Source organism: Hipposideros armiger, unplaced genomic scaffold (genome assembly GCF_001890085.2).
Source record: "Hipposideros armiger isolate ML-2016 unplaced genomic scaffold, ASM189008v1 scaffold_65, whole genome shotgun sequence".
Taxonomy (NCBI): domain Eukaryota; kingdom Metazoa; phylum Chordata; class Mammalia; order Chiroptera; family Hipposideridae; genus Hipposideros; species Hipposideros armiger.
This window is the reverse complement of record NW_017731415.1, coordinates 16,302-37,302: the sequence shown is the minus strand read 5'-3', so window position 1 is coordinate 37,302 and position 21,001 is coordinate 16,302. Positions and strand designations below refer to the sequence as shown.

Below are 21,001 nucleotides of genomic sequence, written 5' to 3'. Positions count from 1 at the left end.
CACACAGCCACTTTTCAAGTGGTCAATTGCCACATGTGTCTAATGGTACCTTATGTGACGGTGCAGACATAGAACAGTTCCATCATGGTAGAGATTTCTATTTGACAGCACTGATCTAGATATTAATCTTTACAATTTTTAATGTTGTAGAAGTCTTAAGCAGGAACTGACAACATTGAGACTACTTAGCATCATTTCTGGATAAGCAAGTCATTATTATATCCTCCAAAAATCACCCTTTTAGCAATTTTCTTCTATTAGTAGGGTTACATGGCATTTGGTTTTCATGTGCTTAAAAAATTTAGTTGAATATTTACTTGAATTAACAGGTTGGTATTTTTTTAAATTGCCCTATTAAAAAATGAAAACGTAATACTCTAAGAAAAGCTAAAAAATGTGAAAAACTTATAAGCTGACAGGGGAGAGAAAAAGAGACAAACATATATACCTCCAAAGAAATATGATAGGACATGTACATACAATTATGTATTTCTAGCTTTACAGATTTAAGCATAAGCTCTAAGGAATTCAGGGAGTGAGAAAGGTAGAACAAGGTGAGGTTAATAAATATTAAAGACCTTCCTCATATAATCTGTAACCCAGAGCAAGTGTCATTTGATCCACACAAAATAAATTTATTTGAACTATTGGAGGGGAAAAAAACATAAGAAAGGAACTATGTTAGAAGAAAAAAGATACGGACACAGAAACTCTTAAAGAAACTAAATATATAAGAAGGATACAGGATATAAGAAAAGGGCTGAATCAATATATTGATTTGAGTTTAGAATTGATGATCTATGTAATTATAAAAAATATTTTGAAATATTTAATAACCTACGAATAACCGTTTAAATGTATTAATGTACTTTACAAATACTATTCCAATACTATTAATAATCGGAAGACTGCATTATGAAACAAATTCTCTTATAAGCCACGTGATTAGCAAATCATGTCTGCTGGCAGAGGACTCACTGCTCCACACAAACACTTTAGTGGAAGGAAAATAAATGGCCTCTTCCTTGGCAAGCCATTCTTTTTCAAAACACAAAGTCTAAATTAAGACTTAAAAAAAAATTAAGATCTTTAAATGAGGTAATAATTCAAATGGATTTAACTCTGAAATATTTTCCAAAGCTTCATCAAACATTTTTGAATGCATTTCGATCTTTGTTTATATATACAAAATATAATTTAAAACAATTACTACAAATTTAGCCAGTGCCAAATTCTTCACATCAGAAAGTAGGACTACACTGCCTCCTAGTGCACAGTGAGCATGCCTGAGTAAAATACAAACTTGAATTTTGAAAACATTCTAAAATACTAAAAGTATAATCTGTTGTAACAGTTATGGTATATATTAACAGCAGTCCTTACAACTTTTCAATATCATTATATGCAATACATATTAACAGTCAAAATAGGATACTTTATTTGACCGGTAATAGTCTAAAAAACACATGAATTATGAAACAGAACATTAAATATTGCCTAAGAAGTAATCTGAGTCTATTTTTGTAAAATAGACATAAATGATAAAAAGTAAAAATGAACAGTTAAGCATGGAACTTCCAAATGTTATGTCAGTCCTTATTATAATAAAATATGTCCCCCACATCCTGAAAATCTTAGGCAGTACGACACCAAACAAATGGCTGCATCCTGACAACAGATATTTATTTTTAGTTACCATTTTAAAACAAAAAAAAAGAATGTCCTCATAGTATAACATTTGCTAATTCATTAATACATTTAGGTAAAAAGCTAAAATAGTTACTGATGGGGAAAATGCTGTCTGTCTTATGAATACAGTTCAAAGATTGGGTTTTAAAGAGCTATAGGAAGAAAAAATAAAATTGTTAAATGGCAATAGGAGACTTTGCTTTTAGCAATATTAAGGGCTCATATTTGGATTAGAAACTTCTCCCTGTATGTAACTCAAATGATAAAATAATAAATAAACATCAGTGAAGTTAATGATACTGTTCAAAAAAAATTCTTTTTTAAAGCATGGAATGAATCGGAGGCCAGAAACAGGAGAAAGTACTACAAGGAAAAGAAAGTTCTAGGGCTGGCATTTGTCTTGAGGCATCAACTTAGCGCAGGGCTTGGGTGTTAAAGGAGTCCCACTTTGAGGTCAAGTAATAGGATCACAGACTGTCATAAACCTAGATTTTCAACAGCAAGGCAACACCCAGGGTAAAGCATGGGAAGATTAAACAGTGAGTCTTTCCTGATAGGTAACTGCTAAACTATGAGGCCTGATCTCAAAAGGCTTTGAGGCCCAAATTCACCCTTTTTATGGGGATCAAAATCTAAAGTATAGCTTAAAGGGGTCTTAGAAAATCCAGATGTCTAAAGTATAGCTAAAAGAGCCCCATGAACCTGCCAGAAGCTAAGTAAATCTTTCCTGAAGAAATGGACTTTTAACACAGCCTCAAAGAATTCCCAGAGATGAAGCTCCAAGGTACATGAGTTTACCAAGTATCCTGAGCAGAAACAATAAATTACAGATTCAAAAAGACCACAAATACTGGAATCAAATATAAATGTTAACAGTTATGTTTGATATGCCTAAAGCAATATGAGAGAACCAAAGTATGACAAAAGAACAGAAAGACTATCAAAACTGGCCAGCAAACTTAAAAAGAAACAAACAGGAGAACTTCAGGAAAAGGAAAAAATATATAATAAATGAAATTAGGAATGCAACAAAAAGGTCAATCAGATGAAACATAGGTAAAAAGACAGAGAACTAGAACACAGATCTACAGAAATTATCAACAATACAGCACAGACAGGGAAACACAAAATACGGAAGAGAGCTAACGAATCGTGCGCAATAAATTGAGAAACTCTACTGTAATGATACGCAGATTTCCAAAGGGAAAGAACAGATAGAGAATAAAAGGAGACAATATTAGAAGATATAAGCTGATAAATTTTCAGAATGGATGATACCAATCCTCAAACAAAACAAATAACAAAATTTGAAAAGAAACATGAAAACAAAAACCAAAGAAAAGATCTTAAAAGTATCCAGAAAGTAAAGACAGAATACATACAACGAAACAATTAAACTGACAACTGACTTATCAATAGTAATAACAGAAGCTAGAATCTGTTTACAAAATAGCTTCAAAAAGCTGAGAAAAAAAAGTGGTTATCCTAGAATTGTGAATCTAAGCAAAACTATCTTCCAAGAATGAAGGCACAGGCCTTTTAAGCTTCCTTTGCTTGGCCCGCTCCAAACTCCTTGGAGTGTACTTTCTTTTCTAATAATGGCCCTTGAGCCATTCTCTACTGTTCGGGCCCGCTTCTGAAATGTATTTTTTCTTCTAATAAACTCCTTTTCTGAAAAAAAAAAAAAAAAAAGAAAAAAAAAAGAATGAAGGCAAAAATAAAGATAGTTTCAGACAAAAAAAGGGAGTTCACTTTTGAGAGACTGTTATGATAGGAGTGTCAATAAGAAGTACTTGAAGAGGTAAACTGAATCCAGAAGGAAGGATGAGTTACATGAAGGGATTGCCAACAAAAAACAAATCATAAATCAGTAACTATATAAAATAATAACAAGAATGAATTGGAAGGGTTTTTAAAAATATGGACTAGAGAAAGCATATAGATTGTGAAGAAGAGTGGGTGTTAAAAATCTGCTAAGGGCCTGGAATGGATTTGAAGGAAAGTGAATATATTGACTAATCTTAGACCTCTCATAAACTAACTCCATCAATCCAAAGAAAGATAAGAATGAAGGTGATGAAAAAGAAAATAAATCCTAGCCCAGTAAAATGTACAGTTAAACTGTAAAGTGTTATATCAGGCAAAAGAAGGTTGATACAGCTATATTATATATAAAAAGAGTAGACCTTAAGTTAAAAAGCATATTGGAAATTAAGAGTGTCAGTATGTACCCTGATCAATTCTTTAGAAAGATTATAATTCCAAACTTAAATTTAACACTAAATCTTCAAAACATACAAAGTAAAAACTGACAGAACTACAAGGAAAGATGAACAAATCCACAATTGAGGTTTCAACATAATTCTGTCAGGCAATCAATAAATCAAGTCAACAAAAAAGTCAGTTAAGAATATGACTGGAGCAACATACTTGGCATATCTGATATAGCAGATATATAAACATACATACTCATACATACTTATATGCACATCTCTCTCTTGCTCTCTCCCCAAGATGTTTTCAGCAAACATATTTTAGGTGATCATGCAGGTGTCGAGAAATTTTTTAAAAGCATCAAAATTCTTTAACTTAATGCAAAATAATAAATAATAATACTAAATCAACACTAAATAGTAATTTAAAATATATGGAATTCAATGATAATGAAATACTTACCAAAGCTTGTGTGATACAGTTAAAGTGAAGAATTTATAGTCTTGAATGCTAGCCAAATTAGAAGGAAGATTGAAAAAGCAGTGTCTGAACCAGTCTTTCCATAGATGATAAACATTAAAATATATGATAGACTTACTGCCACTGGATCCTTCTGGTGAAGTTGAGCAGCTGTTACTTGTCTAAATCCACCTGGGTAACTGTTAAAAGAAGCAAACACCTTAAACCTGGGAGCAGGCTATGGTATAGTATTCTTGAACAGAATATTCTTTTATAATATAAAAACTCTTTATTATGAAATTATACTTGTTTCTGGAAACTATGCTATTCATTAGTGCCTTAAAAATTAAGTAGTAACCTATGCTATTTGAAATGCTATTCTCTTAAGTGGTCAACCATCATTATTTCATAAAAAGTTCCACATCTTGGAAAATTTCTCGGCAGAACTATTTACACTGCTATTGGAATTTAAAGTTATTCATTGTTCATTCACCCACTCATTCATTCATTATGGGGTAGTTTATATCACTGCTTAAATTAAGGAAGGAAAAGCAGTGTGCCAAAATATATCACGTTCTCTGACAAATTAGACAAAATGTCTGTAATAAGTTAGTGGTCAGGTTTGGGGAAAATAGTGGTAGACTATTTGGTTCAAAAGTCAAGTCAAACTCTAAACAGGTCACGATCCTGTTCTCCAGTAACAGTTGATAAAAGACTACTAAGAGTTATGTTAGTCCTAAGTAATAAAATACTTCATTGTGTTCAGATCAAAATTATATATAAAATGGATAAATCGGAGATTTAAAAATATGTTTATTTGGGGTAGTATTGAAGGCAGCTTAGTAACCTGATACCCCAGGTTCAGGTCTGACATCTATGTTTGCCAGTGGCTACCAGTGTATTAGGCAATCCTTTTACCTCTTTATAGATGAGTTTAACTTATGTAAGAAAGATGATAATATCTGCCCCATCTACGTCTCAAGATTTTTATGAGTCAAATGAGAAAATGTTTGTGAAAGTACTTTAGAAATTTAAAACAAAAATATATAGATGTAAGGTTTTATTACACTGAATGGATAAATAAAGCCTAAATGATTTTCAAGGAAGGAAAAAACAAAATGTAAAATTAGTGGACTTTGCAAGAAAAGTTTATGATTACCTAAAATGTGATTCCTTTCATAAGTTTCTTTCAGCAAGGCTTGAAAACATTTTAAGATGATTTAAAGAACCACCCTTTTAGGAATAAAATTTAAGAAAGCATATTTAAAAGTTTGCTGAGAAAGACAGATAATTTTCAAATTGATATTCTTTCATTTGTTTCATGGGATTTGAGTTTCAGAGAGAGAAATACCTGTCTAGACTTCTTTTCCTGTATTTTTGCTCTCCATGGAAAAATACTTTACACTTTCAATGCTGAAGACTATCTATTTTTAACATTGGGATGGCAAATACTAAAGCATGATGCCATTTACATTGTATTTCAGGAGTTTGGACTTGACACTGAAATATTTGGAGCTACTGTAAAATTCTGAGTAGGGGAACAAATTTGAGCAAGCAATACTCAGTTGATTTTTACTAGTGAAAAAGTAACTACATTTCTACTTCAGTATGGGATAGCCTGATTGGAGTAGAAAAACATTTGTTTGAAATGTTAGTCAAGATTTTTCCAATTCATATTAATTCAGCGAATACTAACTAAACGCCTATTATGCTGGGTGCTGGAGATATACAGATAAATATGACAAGATCTCATCTCAAGAACAGTGACTAAGTAAATTCTGCCGAGACATCGTATAGTCAACGATCTCTCTAACTCATGCCAGTACATTTTAGATGGCAGAGTTCAAAGTGCACACATACCCATCTCACTCAACCTCTAAAACAATTAGAAGTGAATGTAAAATATCTGGATAAGGACTTTCTGAGACTAGAATACACAGAAAGAATTACAAAGGAAAAGAGAGATTTAACTATATAAAAGTTAAATAACTGTACAGCAAAGGGCATCATAAAGGAAATTTGTAAAAGGTAAAAAAATATAATAGTGGATTAATATTCTTAATAGATAAAATGTTCAGAGAAAGTGATCAGGAAAGCATTGATACCACATTATTAAACAAATGTAAATAATTACATGCCCATCAAATAGGAGAGCCTTATTATTAAATTATTTCCAATGATAATACTGTGCAGTTTTGTAATAACAGACGTTCATATGCAAAACTAGTGTAATAGTAAACCGATGTTTGGAAATACATATCAAAGGCCTAAAAATGATTATCTCTTTGATCCTGAAATCCATTAAATTTCTAGAATTTCATTTTAAATAACTATATATTGAAATACTTAATGGATAAAGATGTTTTCCAGCTCTTTGTAAGTCAACATTTTAATTTCAAAAAATGAAGCAATGATTAATCATATTGTGTACCACTACATAGTAACTAAAAACGATACTTATAAAAGGGCTCTCTGAGAATTTTATATTAAGTGGGAAAGGATATAAAAATGCTGAGTCAGGGCCGGCCGAGTGGCGCGATGGTTAAGAACTGGCTTGGGACACCAGAGGGCCCCGGTTCGGATCCCACATATGAGGGCCAGTGACACTGCCCTCCACAGCTAAGATGGTGAACAACAGCTCAACCTGGAGCTGGGCTGCCCATGAGTCGACGGCAACGGCGTAGGCTGCAGCCCCTGTGGCAGTGGGTTGCCGTGGGCTACCGTGTGTAGCCAGCAGCCACCGTTAGCAGCCAGCAGCCGCAGTGAGCGGCCGTCCAGAAGTTGGCGACTGATCTGCCTCGCCCGGGAAGAGCACAATGATGGTGCCAACTTGGGCCAGTGAAGCAACATACTCCACAAGTAGACTGAAGAACGACAGCAACTTGTCTGTTCCCCCAATTCCCCAGCACTGTTCCCATCCCTGCAATTCCCCAATAAAAATCTTAAAAAAAAAAAAAAATGTTGAGTCAAAGGGTGAAGGGTGATTTTCAGTTCCTTCTTTCAACTTCTCTGTATTTTGTAACATTAGCATGTACTAAATTTTTATAACTAGAGTTAATTTTTGAATACATAATTGCAATCAAGTTTTAGGAGCATAATAAAAGTAGTATGTCCAAAGTCAAGCGTCAATAGCAACAGAGAAACAAAAAGCAATTAGCCCTATGGGAGATGAGGAAACAGGGAAGGCATCCCAGAAGAGGTGACATCTGAGCCAGGTTTTAATGGATAAATCGGAGAGTTCTTGATTAACATTCTTGTCAAGGAGAACAACACATGCAAAGGCAGAGAGGTAAGAAGCTGTAATATGTTGGCCAAAATGAAGTAGGATGAAGCAGTAGCGGTAACTGGATGCCGATCATCTGGAGATGTTTGGATTTTCCTCCACAGGAGAGACAGCACTATTGAGAGGGATACTAGCTGTTCACTACTGGCTGTGCTATTATTTTCTTTCATTTGCAGTAATACTATAGGTATTTTAGTTATAGGAATTACCCTAGCATTTGGTGTCAATAATTCCCTTTATGCTTTATTACATTGTTATCCTGACTTCAGATTTTTCCCAATTATACTTCTAAATTTTATACGTGGTTTATATGTAGAGATTCGCCAATAGCAGAGAGTACTAAAGATGGGTGTGAATTTATTTTTGTTAAGTTGAAGATTTCATAAATGTGTTGGAGGAAAGGAATGGGCTAAGGCTGGCTAAAGGAGGCCAAAAAGTTAATCCGAGCATTTAAGACCTGCTTGGGCAAGAGAGGAAAAGAAACAGATATGGGCATCGAAGTCTGCTTGTCTAAGACAAAGATGCAATTGGAGAGAAAACAGTAATTTTGATCAAGAATGAAAGATCAACATTTCTAATCATATCTTGCATAATAGTGTAGAAGATACACGTAATTAAAATTTGTACATGACCTGAGGATGAGGGGTTAACTGACACATTGTATGACAGAATCAAGATCTCAAAAGATCTTAAAAAGCTGGAAATAAAACTTAATTAACATGGTGGAAACTGAAGCTATTACCATTGGATTAAAACGCAACTGGTACACACAGGAAGGAGGAGAAATGGTTGAACCAGCACAGCAGCATGTTCGAAAAAGACTTAAGTGTTTTAGCTGACAGTGAACTCATGTGTTACATAGTGACATGGCCTAGAAAAGTTCTATTGCAATAGAACTCTGTGTAACTGAAAGACGGAGAAGTCACACTGTATTAGGAAACCATCAGAACACAACCAGGCAGGGGTACTCAGTTAAGGATATTGACAAGCAATGACTCTATCTAGAGAAGAGTGACCGAGATGTAATGGAGGTGTCTGAAGTGAAGCTATAGAAAGAACTCTGAAGGAACTACAGATGTTTAGCCTAGGAAAAGACAATCAGTGGACGCTTGCTAATCATTGTATTAAAATTATTTCAAGAATGTCATGTGGAAGAGATATAGTTATTTTACACTGTCCCAAAGAGAAGAAATTGAGATCAACACAAAAGCTAGAGAAAAACAGACTATGACTCAATAGCACAAAGATCTTTGAAAAAGTTAGACTGTTTCAAAGGTGGAAAAAATGGGCTGCCTTGTGAGCTATGAGATTGGTATAGTTCAAACATAGGCAGGGAGACCCAGAACTTGAAAGGTGTGTCATGGAGATTTTAGGTTATCTTCCAAAACTGGGATTTTGCTCACAACTCCTTACACATCTCAAGTACTTTCTGATGTTCAGGATGGTTCTGGAAACAGCAGTAAGATGAATTATAGGAAACAGAAAGAATGAGGTGAAAAGATTGACTGAAAACTGAGAATAATCTTGATCAGAGAGATTTATGTAAAAAGTAGCCAGCAAAAACAAATACTGTCAGTTAATAGCTAATATTTGGTACAGGTTTTTTTGTTTTTTGTTTTTTTGGGGTTTTTTTGATTGAGTAAATTATATAGGTAGCATGAGTAAAATTAGTATTTTCTTAAATGCCAAAGCTTAAAAATGCATTTTTCTTTTAAATAGGATCAATAATATTATTAAAGTAATATATTTCAACTGCCTATCTTCCTTGACAATGGCTTTCATTGTCTTACCCAGTATGTGATGAGTATACTTTTTGTTCCCATTTGTTTCCAGAAAATGCAATGTGCCTTGTGTTCACTATGACAACATGGTCACCGCAGTCACCTAGATTTAAAAAGAAAAACAAAAGAAAAGAAATTTTAAATGAAAAGTCATGACTTTAAGGAAAAAGTGGCCTTGGTTATTTATAAAACTTATCAAAGTCTAAGCAACACATTAAAAATAGAAAGCAAGTCAGTGTAATATCAAAATCCTTGAACAGATTTCTGTTAGTGCTTTACATAACATCTAAGCATAGAAAGAGTTGGCTAGCCATTTGGAAAATCTTGACATTGGAAGGTAAATGAGATTTAATAAAGATGCCAATACCAACAATACATCTTTAAAGGCAAGCTACTGTTATTTCTATCATATCCTCCCATTAATAATCATACTTCACCACAAATGTTTATACTAAGTATTTTTAAATATCTAATACAAATTTTTCCTTAATAACAGAAAATGAAACAATATGTATATAGATATAAAAAAGTATGTTTTGCCAATAGGTAAATTGAAAACAAATGTAAAACATCACAATTTATTATTCTCACATTTAGAGAACAATAGAGTACTATGATCTTATTCTTAAATACTAACCCAAGGTTTTTTCCAATCACATTTAACTAGTTAAATTTAAACTGCCACTCTCAACTATGATTATATACATATTTGACAGGACAGGATGACTTGAAAATTAAAATACATGTATGGTTAATTTTCCAGTGAAAAGTACCCCTAAGATTGGCCGTTCATCTAAAAAACCTAAAAACTTCGAAAGTCAAGTTTTCATGAGTCATGATACGTGGCGAAATCAAGCAATCAGAAACATTTATTTATTAAATGCCTATTCTACTAAAAAACAAAACAAAACAAAAAAACAACTTCAAAAGATTCTAGAAGCTTATTTAAGAAAAAATCTGAAAAAATAATAAGTACAAATAAATACAGTATATGAAAACTAGAGATTATCTTAGCAATTCTATACAGAGCTTTGAATTTGAATGACAGAATTTTCAGAGAGAAGTTCATCGTCCAAACAGGAACCAGGGTAAGGGGAAGAAGATAAAGCAGGTGGGTTTTCTTCACTAGAGTGGAAAGGAATCCAGAGATGTGAAGGAAGGACCTGGGGAGCTTGCTGCTAAATGTGTTGAACAGGACAGTTTGACAGTATTTGGTGAACTGACTCAAGTCCCTAAAATTGACACATGGCGGGCTATTAAAGCAGTTGGGCAAATGAACCAGAAGAGAAAATAGGGTGAGAAGATAACTAACCATGGTCTCAAAGATGCTGAAACAGCCTTAGCTTTCGCCCAGACATTCACAGTTGAAGAAGCTAAGGCCCATTAGGATTAAGTGATTTGTCAAAAGCTCACACACCAAGTTACTTAACACCCTGTTCAGACTCTTTCCATGACACCTATTTTAGAGGGAGATAGAATCTTTAACTTTTACGTAATGCTAAATTTATTTGTAAAATTAAGATTGCAAAATTAATACGAAGCATTAACATTTAAAATAGACTGATACTTAACTGAAGAGAAAGAGAAAAATACACTAGCTGAGTAACTTTAAGAACATCAACTTTTTGTTTTCTAAAAGCCCTTAAAAAATTTAAGTAATAACATGAGACAGAATACTAGTGATTAAATTAGATCTAAACTAATCTTTGAATTATTTGGTATGTTAGTATTCATAACATTAATCTTTAAGAACTACGTTCAACTGTTATTTTATTCTGTGAAGACCAGTAGTCTTTCAAGATAATCTAGTAATAACTTTAGATAATGCTAAAGAAAGGTTTTCCTCTGCTTCTTTTAAATGTTCACATAGTCCTCCTTGACTAATTAATCTGAGAGCAGCACAGAAGGTGGAGTCCTCATGAAGAATAAGCCATAATCCAAAAATCACCATTAGCCCTTTCTTTTCATTTATCAGTGAAAAAGAATCATGTTCAAAAAGGCCTCAAGTCCCAAATTCAGAAGGATAGTTCTAACTAGAGGGAGAGGAAGTTCTTTTCCTAGTTCAACATAATATCTGTCTTGACCCAGTACACATTTTCCATAAAAAATAACCTTATAAATGAAAGGCTGGTTTTCTACAACACTTCACAAAGTCCTCTGGCCCCCAAAATAGTTCAAATATCATATAATTATGTTCAGATACATTATTGGTTAACTCTTCTAGTCACTCCTGAATATATGACCACCATTTTTAATACTATTCTTCTGGGAAACTGAATGTCAATTTTCACATAAACATGAAATGCTAATTAAGCCAATAAATGTTGGAAATAAATTTTAAATATAGCATATTTGTAAATTGAAAACTGCAATTTAAGTTTTGATGTCGGTGACATCTTGTGGACATGAAAAGTTTTGCTGATGTAAGATATACTTGTATATAGTGTGAAACAAAAATACGATTCAGTCTTTAAAATGTAAATTTCTAATTTGATTGAAAAGCTATTTTCCTTTCCTGACTGGCAGCCACAAAAGCTCTGGTGTTCTCGTAGAATGTTTACTCTCCAGTACTTTAGGAATACTTTTGCAATAATGGCCCACTTGTAAGGAAGCAGAACTTTACTTCAGTGGACAGATAAGCGCTATACTTTAAGAAGGAAATTAGGTGCATATTGCTCATTCTACTTTCCCCCCAATTTTATATCATTTGCATTTCTACAAAGACAACCTAAGAGATCTTATTTATCACCTTGTTGATATCGTTGCTAAGGAAAAAGCAGATTAGCAGGGAATCAGTGTAAGTGGCTAAGACTCAGCATACGGGAGTGGAGTGCGTGATTTCCGTTATGAGGAAACAACTGCTTGGGCTCTAGTCCGTTCTATAATATAGCTGAGTGACAGTGAGAAAGCCATTTTATTCTTCTGATTTTAGTTTTCTCATCTATCAATGAGGCAGTTAAACAAAATATCTAAAGCTCTAAGGAATTAAACAACTGTATGAACTGGTAATTCTATGACTATAGCATTCTGCTGGTCTGCCAAAAAAAAAAAAAAAGAGGGGGGTATTTTCAAAGTAAAGAGATATAATTAGTCAAGCATAAGTCTGCTGGTCACTATTTACTTTCAAAGTACAGTTAACCCTCATTATTCATGGATTCCATACTGCGATTAGCCTCCTCTAAAATTGATTTGTGACCCCAGATCGATACTAGCAGTGCTTTGCCAGCCGTTCACGGACATGCACAGAATGGTAAAAAGTTTGAGTAAATGCACATGGTTCCAGCTGAGGCTGAACAAAGTGATGCTCTGTCTTCTTGTGTCAGCTCTTGTGCTATAAACAAGTGTCCTTTGGTGGCCTATGCAGCACCAGGTTTCTTGGCAGTTTGTGGTTTCAATGAGTGACTTCCCTGTTTAAAACCCAAGCCTAATGCTGAAGTGCTGTATAGTGTACTTAAGAAGGCTGAAATGTGTCCTACAGGGAAAATGTTGTATAAGCTTCGTGCAGGCATGAGTTATAGTGCTGTTGGCCATGAGTTCAATGTTAAAGACCCAACTACACACACACACACACACACACACACACACACACACAAAGGTGTCCTAAACAGAAACACATAGAAAACGAGGCTATGTAGTGATTGGTTGATGAAAATGTGACCAGAGGCTCACAGGAAACCAACTCAGTATTTCTCCTAGAAGCAATGGTTCGTGTTCATTAATGCAGCATTCACAGCAACTTTAAAGAGAATAACTATAGTGAATAATGAGAACTGACTGTGCTCATAAAACACCTGTTTAAAAGTGTCATTCCACAAGGTATTCCTGACAAGCATCTCTTGTTGACCAGACATTTTACTAAGTGTTTGAAAAACAAAGAATAACATGACAAAATCCTTAGGTTCATATTCTATACTGACAGATTTCACAGGGGATGGCCTTATTTTGATACCTTACTGAAATTTTCATTAAGTAAAGAAAAAAGGTTAGAGCAGCAAGTATAAGAAATGGGGGAAATCATAAATCCTTGCTCTTGCCCCAAACCATCTGTAATACTCTTCCTCCTAGCTCCCCAGATTCAAAAAACTAACTTAGCTTAAATGCCAGGGCCCCGGTTAAAAGCAATTTCTTCATTCTCAAACTGGGATTTGGGAATGTATGCATTGACCAAGTTGACTATTTGGAAGTGCTGAAAAGGCTGCATGAAAAAGTTAGATGACCTGAACATTTCACCAACAATTCATGGCTCTTGCATCATGACAATGCACCAGCTCACACGACACTGTCTGTGAGGGAGTTTTTAGCCAGTAAACAAATAACTGTATTGGAACACCCTCCCTACTCACCTGATCTGGACCCCAATGACTTCTTTCTTTACCCGAAGATAAAGGAAATAGTGAAAGGAAGACATTTTGATGACATTCAGGACATCAAGGGTAACACGATGACAGCTCTGATGGCCATTCCAGAAAAAGAGTTCCAAAATTGCTTTGAAAGGTGGACTAGGTGAACAAAGAGGAGTCCGGGTCACAGAGGAAGCAAAGCTTCTAAACTAGAGCAACTAAGTGAAAAGAGATGTTAATAACTGAGATGGGACAAACTGGAAGCAACAGGTTGGTTTGGATGGGGGAAGTCACAAAGTAAGTCATCTCCAAATGGACTTATTCTAGTGGAGATGGCTACTAGGCACCCAAGATGTTCTTCTGAGTAGAAATGTGCCTGTGAGTCTGGAATACAGGGAAAGGGTCAAAACTGGTGATATAAATTTGGGAGCTATTAGCATAGATTAGAGAAATAAGACTGAATGTGATCCCGTAAGGAATGTGAAGAGGTCCAAGGACTGGGCTCAGGGGTATTCACAATTTTTTTTTTTTAAGATTTTTATTGGGGAATTGGGGGGATGGGAACAGTGCTGGGTGATTGGGGAAGGGGAACAGACAAGTCGCTGTCGTTTTGTTCTTCAGTCTAGTTGTGGAGGACGTTGCTTCACTGGCCTAAGTTGGCATCATCATTACGCTCTTCCCGGGCAAGGCAGATCAGTCGCCGGCTTCTGGACGGCTGCTCACTGCGGCTGCTGGCCACTCACGCTGGCTGCTGGCTACACACGGTAGCCCATGGCAACCCACTGCCACAGGGGCTGCAGCCTACGCCGTTGCCGGCGATTCATGGCAGCCCAGCTCCAGGTTGAGCTGTTGTTCAGCATCTTAGCTGTGCAGGGCAGTGTCACTGGCCCTCATATGTGTGATCCGAACCGGGGCCCTCTGGCATCCCAAGCGAGTTCTTAACCATCGCGCCACTCGGCCGGCCGGGTACTCACAATTTTTAATGAGAGAAAAGTGATTGGGAGTTTATAAAGCTGAAAAGAGCAAAGGGACTGAGAAAGACGAGTTAGAGAGAGGGGAAGAAACAGGAAGAATGGCATCCTGAAAATAAGTGAAGAATGTGTTTTGTTTTGTTTTTTTAATATAAAAATGTGACTTTCTGGCATTTTATTCAGTATTTAGCATTTTGTTGTTTGCTGTCTAAGATGTGGGTTTTTCTTTTCATATGAGTTCCCCAGACATTGGAAACTTACCCCTATAATTTTCAAATGTTCTTTGAATATAAGGTTTTTGTGTTTTTTTTAAAGTGTAAAATGTGATGATTTTTATTTATTTATTTTTATTGACTTTTTTCTTCTTTTTTATTATTAGTTTGAGGTGTACAAAACAATGTAAATTATACATTTCACCCCTCATAAAGTGATAACCCCCCTCTCCCAATCTATTGCCCCTCTGAAGAATGTGTTTTAAGAAGAAAGTTCTCTACATGAAAATTAGTCCAGATTCTTCAAAAGGTTAATGGCAAGAAAAAAATAAGACAAGGATTGTACTAGATTAAAAGACTCTAAAAGAATGTAACTAAAGGCAATCATAAACTTTGGCTGGATCCTACTTCAAAAAGGTAATAGCTAAAAAAAATTCTTGGGAGTACTAGGAAAATTTGAAAATGCATTGCACATTGAACTGTATAATTAAATTGTTGTTTATTACCTTAGATGAAATAATGGCATTTTGGGTGAATAGGAAGATATCTTTATTCCTAGGAGACATATGCTAAAGTATTTGGGGGAAATAATAATATCTTCGACTTAATTACAAATGATTGAATAAAAAAATACATGACAGGGCCGGCCGAGTGGCTCAGTTGGTTAAGAGCTCGTTCAAGAGTGCGAACTCTGAACAAAAGGGTTGCTGGTTGGATTCCCAGCCCGAGCTGAGCTGCCGCTGAGCTGCCAACAGGTGGCAGGATGGCTCAGCTAGAAAAAAAAAATATGATAAAATGTTGATAACTGTGTAATCCAAGTGAAGGGTATAAAATAATTCACTGTACTATTCACTGAGCATTTCTGAAAATGTGAACACTTTCATAATGAAAGTTAAAAAAATTGTAAAAAATAACCTGCTAAAAAAAATGGGCCAAGTCATGCGTAGACACACAGAAGAGGAAATGACAAAAGGCCAATAAATAAATGAAGCAGAGGTAACTCCATTTGTAATCAGGAAAATGCAAATTAAAACCAGAAAGAGAGCATTTCACATCTATCAGAGTAGTCAAAAGTAAAAAGAATGAAAATATTAAGTGTTACTGAAGAAGACAAGGCGTGATGGAAACTCTTACAAGCTATTGGCAGGAGAGGACATCGGCAAAGAGACTAACTAGCTTCCCACGCACCTTTGAATCCAGTAATTTCTGTCTCATTGAGAACTCAGAGAAAGTCTCTACCGGGGAAAAGGTACAAGAATGTGCATAGCAATGTTGTTTGTTGTTTGTAATGGCAAAAATAACTGAAACAATCCAAATGCTGAGGGCATGGGTATTCAGTTCATTATTATTACTATTGTTAACGTTCTTTAAAATAATCCATCTATCTATCTATCTATCTATCTATCTATCTCTTTGTGTATTTCATGTTATAAAATATAAAGTTAAAACTGTGATTAACTGCAACAAATGTTGACAGGTTAAGCAAGATGAAGAATAAGAACTGACACTGGACCCAGCAGATGGACACTGATATTAGTGTGAAGTCAATTAAAACTACCTATAATAAGCAGAAGTCTTCTAGTACAAAAATAACTTTTTGTTTTGTTTTGGAAAAAAGATACACAAAAGCAAATCTATTAATTCAAAACAGTGAAAAGTACTCTCCATGCCTAGCTAGCTCTATATATCTTCCTGAGGGAAAGGGCCTTTAGAAGAGAGGACAAGCTTATTTGTTCATTTTCAAAACCTGTCTATTGAAATGCACATTGCCATGTGGAGTAACATATATAAGAGTGAACATTTACAGTCCAAATCAGGATATTTCTGAGAGCGAATGGAGGGGCTACTGATAATTTTGTTGGGACAATGGTGTAAAATGGGGTTGTCCCAGGCAAACTGGTCTGTATGGTTTTCCTATGAATAATCTTACTTCATTTTAGTGACCTAGTAGAGTTTTTGTAAGAATGGCATAAGGGATCCTCCGGAAAAAAAGAGGTCCTTAAAAGCGGCCTAGTCAAAGTCAGACTTCTTCAAGATTCTATCTGGCATGTAAATTGTGGTTACTAATGACAGGTCTAAAATGATACTCACTCAGTTGATGGTACACAGGTTTATGCAATCCTTGAAGTCTGACTGATGCCATAGCAGCAAGTTTGCCGGGGGGCTGCATTTTCCCGTCTAAAAGATACCAAACTCGAGCAAAAGTGGCCCATTGCTTGAAAAAAACAGAAGAGGAAACAAAGAAAATTCTAATTAAAATAGAAACAATTGAGTTTATTATTATATACCATCACATGTATTCTATAGTTAATGTCAATAATAACTTTGAGAAATGATCCTATCATTAATCAACTTTTTTGTTTTGTTTTTATTTCTATTTCTGGAAAGGGGGGAGGCCTTTTCTCATTAATCTGCAAAGATTACACGATGATTTTTCCTGCCTGCTTTTCTATTATCAGTATGGATCATGCTTTACTAAAAACATTCCAAAGATATATTCCCTTTTATTGGGTTGTCGGAAAAGTCACGATGTATTTTTCTATGTTTTTCATTGCAAAAATGCATCATGACTTTCCCGACAACCCATTACATTATGACTTATATTTTTTTGTATCACAATAGAATAGAATCTGAAGGGGTATTGAGAAGCATTTATGAAAGGAGTTGTTGTTTATGAAGTTCTTCAAAAATGTTTTGAGATTAGTTGACACATTACATTGCAAGATGAGTGGCCAATTAGGAAATGAAGACTATTCAGGAGTTTAATTCTAAAGGAGAGTTCAATTGCAGAATATAGCTGGGAAAGTATAGACGGATGATGTTAAACAAACTTAAATTTTAAAAAACTGCGTTAAACAGACACCTTTAGGCTGCCTCAGGTATAGGTCACTGCCCTGTGGTATCCATCAGTGCCTTCAAACTCAAAGGAACTTACAGCCCAGAAAAATCTTGACCAGATAGATGCTTTCTCTATGCATATATATGAGCAGCTAAACAATGATGGAAAAAAATACAACTAGGCTAGCTCTTTTTAAATTTAATTACAACAAAACTCAAATCAGCCTATAAAACTGCTTACCAATTCTGTTTTATTCCTGTTCTCATTTTTTTTAAGTCTCTGTTTAGTTCCCTTTGCACATCTTTTGTCAGATTTATCCTTATTTTATTTATATATTTGAGGACATTATAAATGATACTGCATTTTTAATTTAAATTTCTGATTGTTTGTTGCTAGTATATAGAAATACATCTCATTTTTGTATATATTGGTCTTGTATCCTGCAATCTTGCTAAACTTATTTATCAGTTCTAGTAGTTTTTTGTAGATTCTGATTTTTTACATAGATGATCATGTCTTATGCAAATAAGGATAGTTTATAGCCCATATCCTTTCCCTACTGCTCTAAGTTTATGAACTAATAAAAAAATTCAAACAGCGAGAACTCTCCAGGATAACCCTGTTTCTTCAATAAATTTCAAGATAGAAAAGATAGGACTTGGAACCTATTAAGAGAGACTTAAAAAAAACATAGCAACTTGCTGCATTTTGGATCCTAATTCAAAGGAACAAATGGTAAAAAATTATGTATTTATATAATATAGATATATGAGAAATTGGAAATGTGAACACATACTGGATATTTGATGATTAAGGAATTGCAGTTTTTTTCATTTAGCTTTGATAAATGGTACTGTAATCTTATTTTTTTAAAAATCCTTATCTTAGAGAGAACATATTGAAATATTTACTGATGAGATAATGAGTCAGAGATTTACCGTATAAGGAAGAGAATGAAGTGAATGGGGGGTACAGATGAAATGATATTGGCTATGGGTTTTCTGAAACTGAGTGATATCTACTTATATATGACTATAATTCTCCATAATAAAGTTAAAAAAAAAAAAAAGCAATTCCAGGTCTTACTTCTCCACCAGCCACTGCTTCATTTCTTTCCTTTCTAGCAAAACTCTTCCAAAGAGTTGTCATTGCTCCAATGTGTCTCTCTCCCCATTCTCTTTTCAACCTACTGCCTCCTCCAAACTGGCCTTTGTCATCTGACATCCATCAGCATGGCTCTACAGCCTGTCAAAATTACCGTGACCTTCATGGTACTAAATCTATCGGTCAATTCTAAGTTGATCATTCCTCTCTCCTGGGTATTCTTTCTTCACCTGATTTCCAGGACACCACCCTGTGTTGTTGTTTTTTTTTCCCCCTACCTTGCTAGCTCTCCCCTTATCTCTAGCCTCTAAAATGTTGAAATGTCTCAGAATTCAGTTCTTGGTCCTCACTTCTCTACATTCACTTCCTCAAAGACTTCATCCAGACCCATACCTTTAAATGCTATTTGTATGCTCATGACTCCCAAACTTACATCTCTAGCCTGGATCTCCTGAACTCTACACTTAAATCCAATTGCCCTCTCAACATCTACACTACACTGCTTCTTAAACCATATGTAACAAAAGACTAGTTCTAGTTAATTCCCCAATGTACTGCAGACCAATACTTTTATAGGGGGAAAAAAAAAACTTAGCTAAAAAATTTAAAATTCTGCCACAATGCCACATTGTTACAAAATGTTTAAAATTAATTTCAATTCCTGTCTTTACCTAATGAGACAGGTAACAAACAGTCTAAGGAAGGAATCACACTTGGAAAGGAACTGGGTGGGCTAAGAGGCATCTTAAACGGACATACACAAAACTGAAAGGCTCTTCCACTCGAATCCTGCTTCAATCGCAGTTTTCCCCATCTCGGATGACAGCACACCATTCCAGTGGTTGAAACAAAAACCTAGGAGTAATCCTTGTTTCTTCTTTTGCTATCGTCCCACATGCAACCCTTAAGGCAATCCTATTGGCTCCACCTTTAAATAGAACCTGTTTATATTATAAACAGAACCACGGTGCTCCTTACCCCGGTCTGCGCCACCATCACGGCTAGCCTGGATTACTGCAATAACCTCCGAACGAACTCTTATCTTCTACCGCCACCAATCCCGATCTCCAAACAGTCTATTTTTAATTCAGCAGCCACGGTGCTCCCCTTTACCAGTTAAGTGAGATCATGGTTTCTTGGCTCGAAAACCTCCAACAGGTCCTCATTCTACTCAGTAAAAATCAAATTCTTACAACGATCTACAAGGACCTATATGTGATCCACCTTATTACTTCTCCGATCTTCTAATACTCTTTCCGGGGGAATTGGGGGTGGGGGTGGGTGGAAGGTGGGGAAGATGAACAGAGCTGACTAAAAAAAAGAAGGGGACAAGTCCAGAGAGAATGGCAGCAAGTGGTGGCCAGAATCACGACCCCCTTGTTTGTGCTTTCCTGAGGCACCGCCGGGCCCTAGGATTGAGCTTTCCTGCCGACTCAGCTTTCCTAACCCTCCCCCCGGAGCCATTAACCTCCTTCTGCCAGTGTAATGAATCCCATCAAGCAAGAGTCCGAGCTCACCTGAGGCGCTCTCGAGAAACTCGACATGTTTCTCCACTAGCAGGACCGTCCTCCTTTCTCCGGTATCTCAGTCCAGTCCGCAGCATCACTGGCCCGGCGGGAAACGCATACAACCAAGCATGACAGTTCCTAGGCCGGCCAGCACTTGTCTGCCTCTTCGCTTTTCCTGGGACCCCAAACAATCTCCCCCACGGGCGCGATTTCGTCTTGAAGAAGGAAATAATGCAGCTATTGAGAGAATAACTCCCCAAGTTCACCCTGTTGCTAGAAAAGCTGCGGAAAACCAGCGGAGGACACACAGTTTCCAGCCGACCTAAGTAGAAGGGAACCGGAAGTGCATCGGCAGCGCGCGGCTGTTTTGATGTGGAATTCCAGACCTGAGGCTGGGGCTCGGAGGAGATGGATCGGTACCTGCTCCTTGTGATCTGTGGGGAAGGAAAAGTCTCGTCCGCGGCGGGTGGGGAGGCGGAGCACCGGCCAGGGGCGTCCTTTGAGGGTGCGGAGAAGCAGCCAGGTAAGTGCTGGGCTGAGAAAGCGGGAACGCTTGCGGGGAGGAGAAGAAATTTGAGTTTGTGAACTACAGTAGTTCTGC

General features: G+C 35.9%; 1 protein-coding gene across 2 annotated transcripts in view; it reads right to left on the bottom strand.

Moving 5' to 3' along the window:
* MRPL13 (mitochondrial ribosomal protein L13) overlaps positions 1 to 20,706 on the bottom strand; it is a 34,244-nt gene extending 13,538 nt beyond the window's left edge. The window contains exons 1-5 of one of the 2 annotated variants that reach the window (XM_019642135.1): positions 20,410 to 20,706; positions 19,652 to 19,747; positions 17,041 to 17,164; positions 9,436 to 9,529; positions 4,502 to 4,562 (exon numbers count right to left, since the gene is read on the bottom strand). In XM_019642135.1, coding sequence (XP_019497680.1) covers positions 4,502 to 4,562; positions 9,436 to 9,529; positions 17,041 to 17,164; positions 19,652 to 19,747; positions 20,410 to 20,436 — 402 coding nt within the window. In that variant the 5' untranslated portion in view covers positions 20,437 to 20,706. The remainder of the gene's footprint in view (positions 1 to 4,501; positions 4,563 to 9,435; positions 9,530 to 17,040; positions 17,165 to 19,651; positions 19,748 to 20,409) is intronic. The other variant, XM_019642137.1, reaches the window with a different exon arrangement.
* Between the last annotated feature and the right edge of the window lie 295 nt (positions 20,707 to 21,001).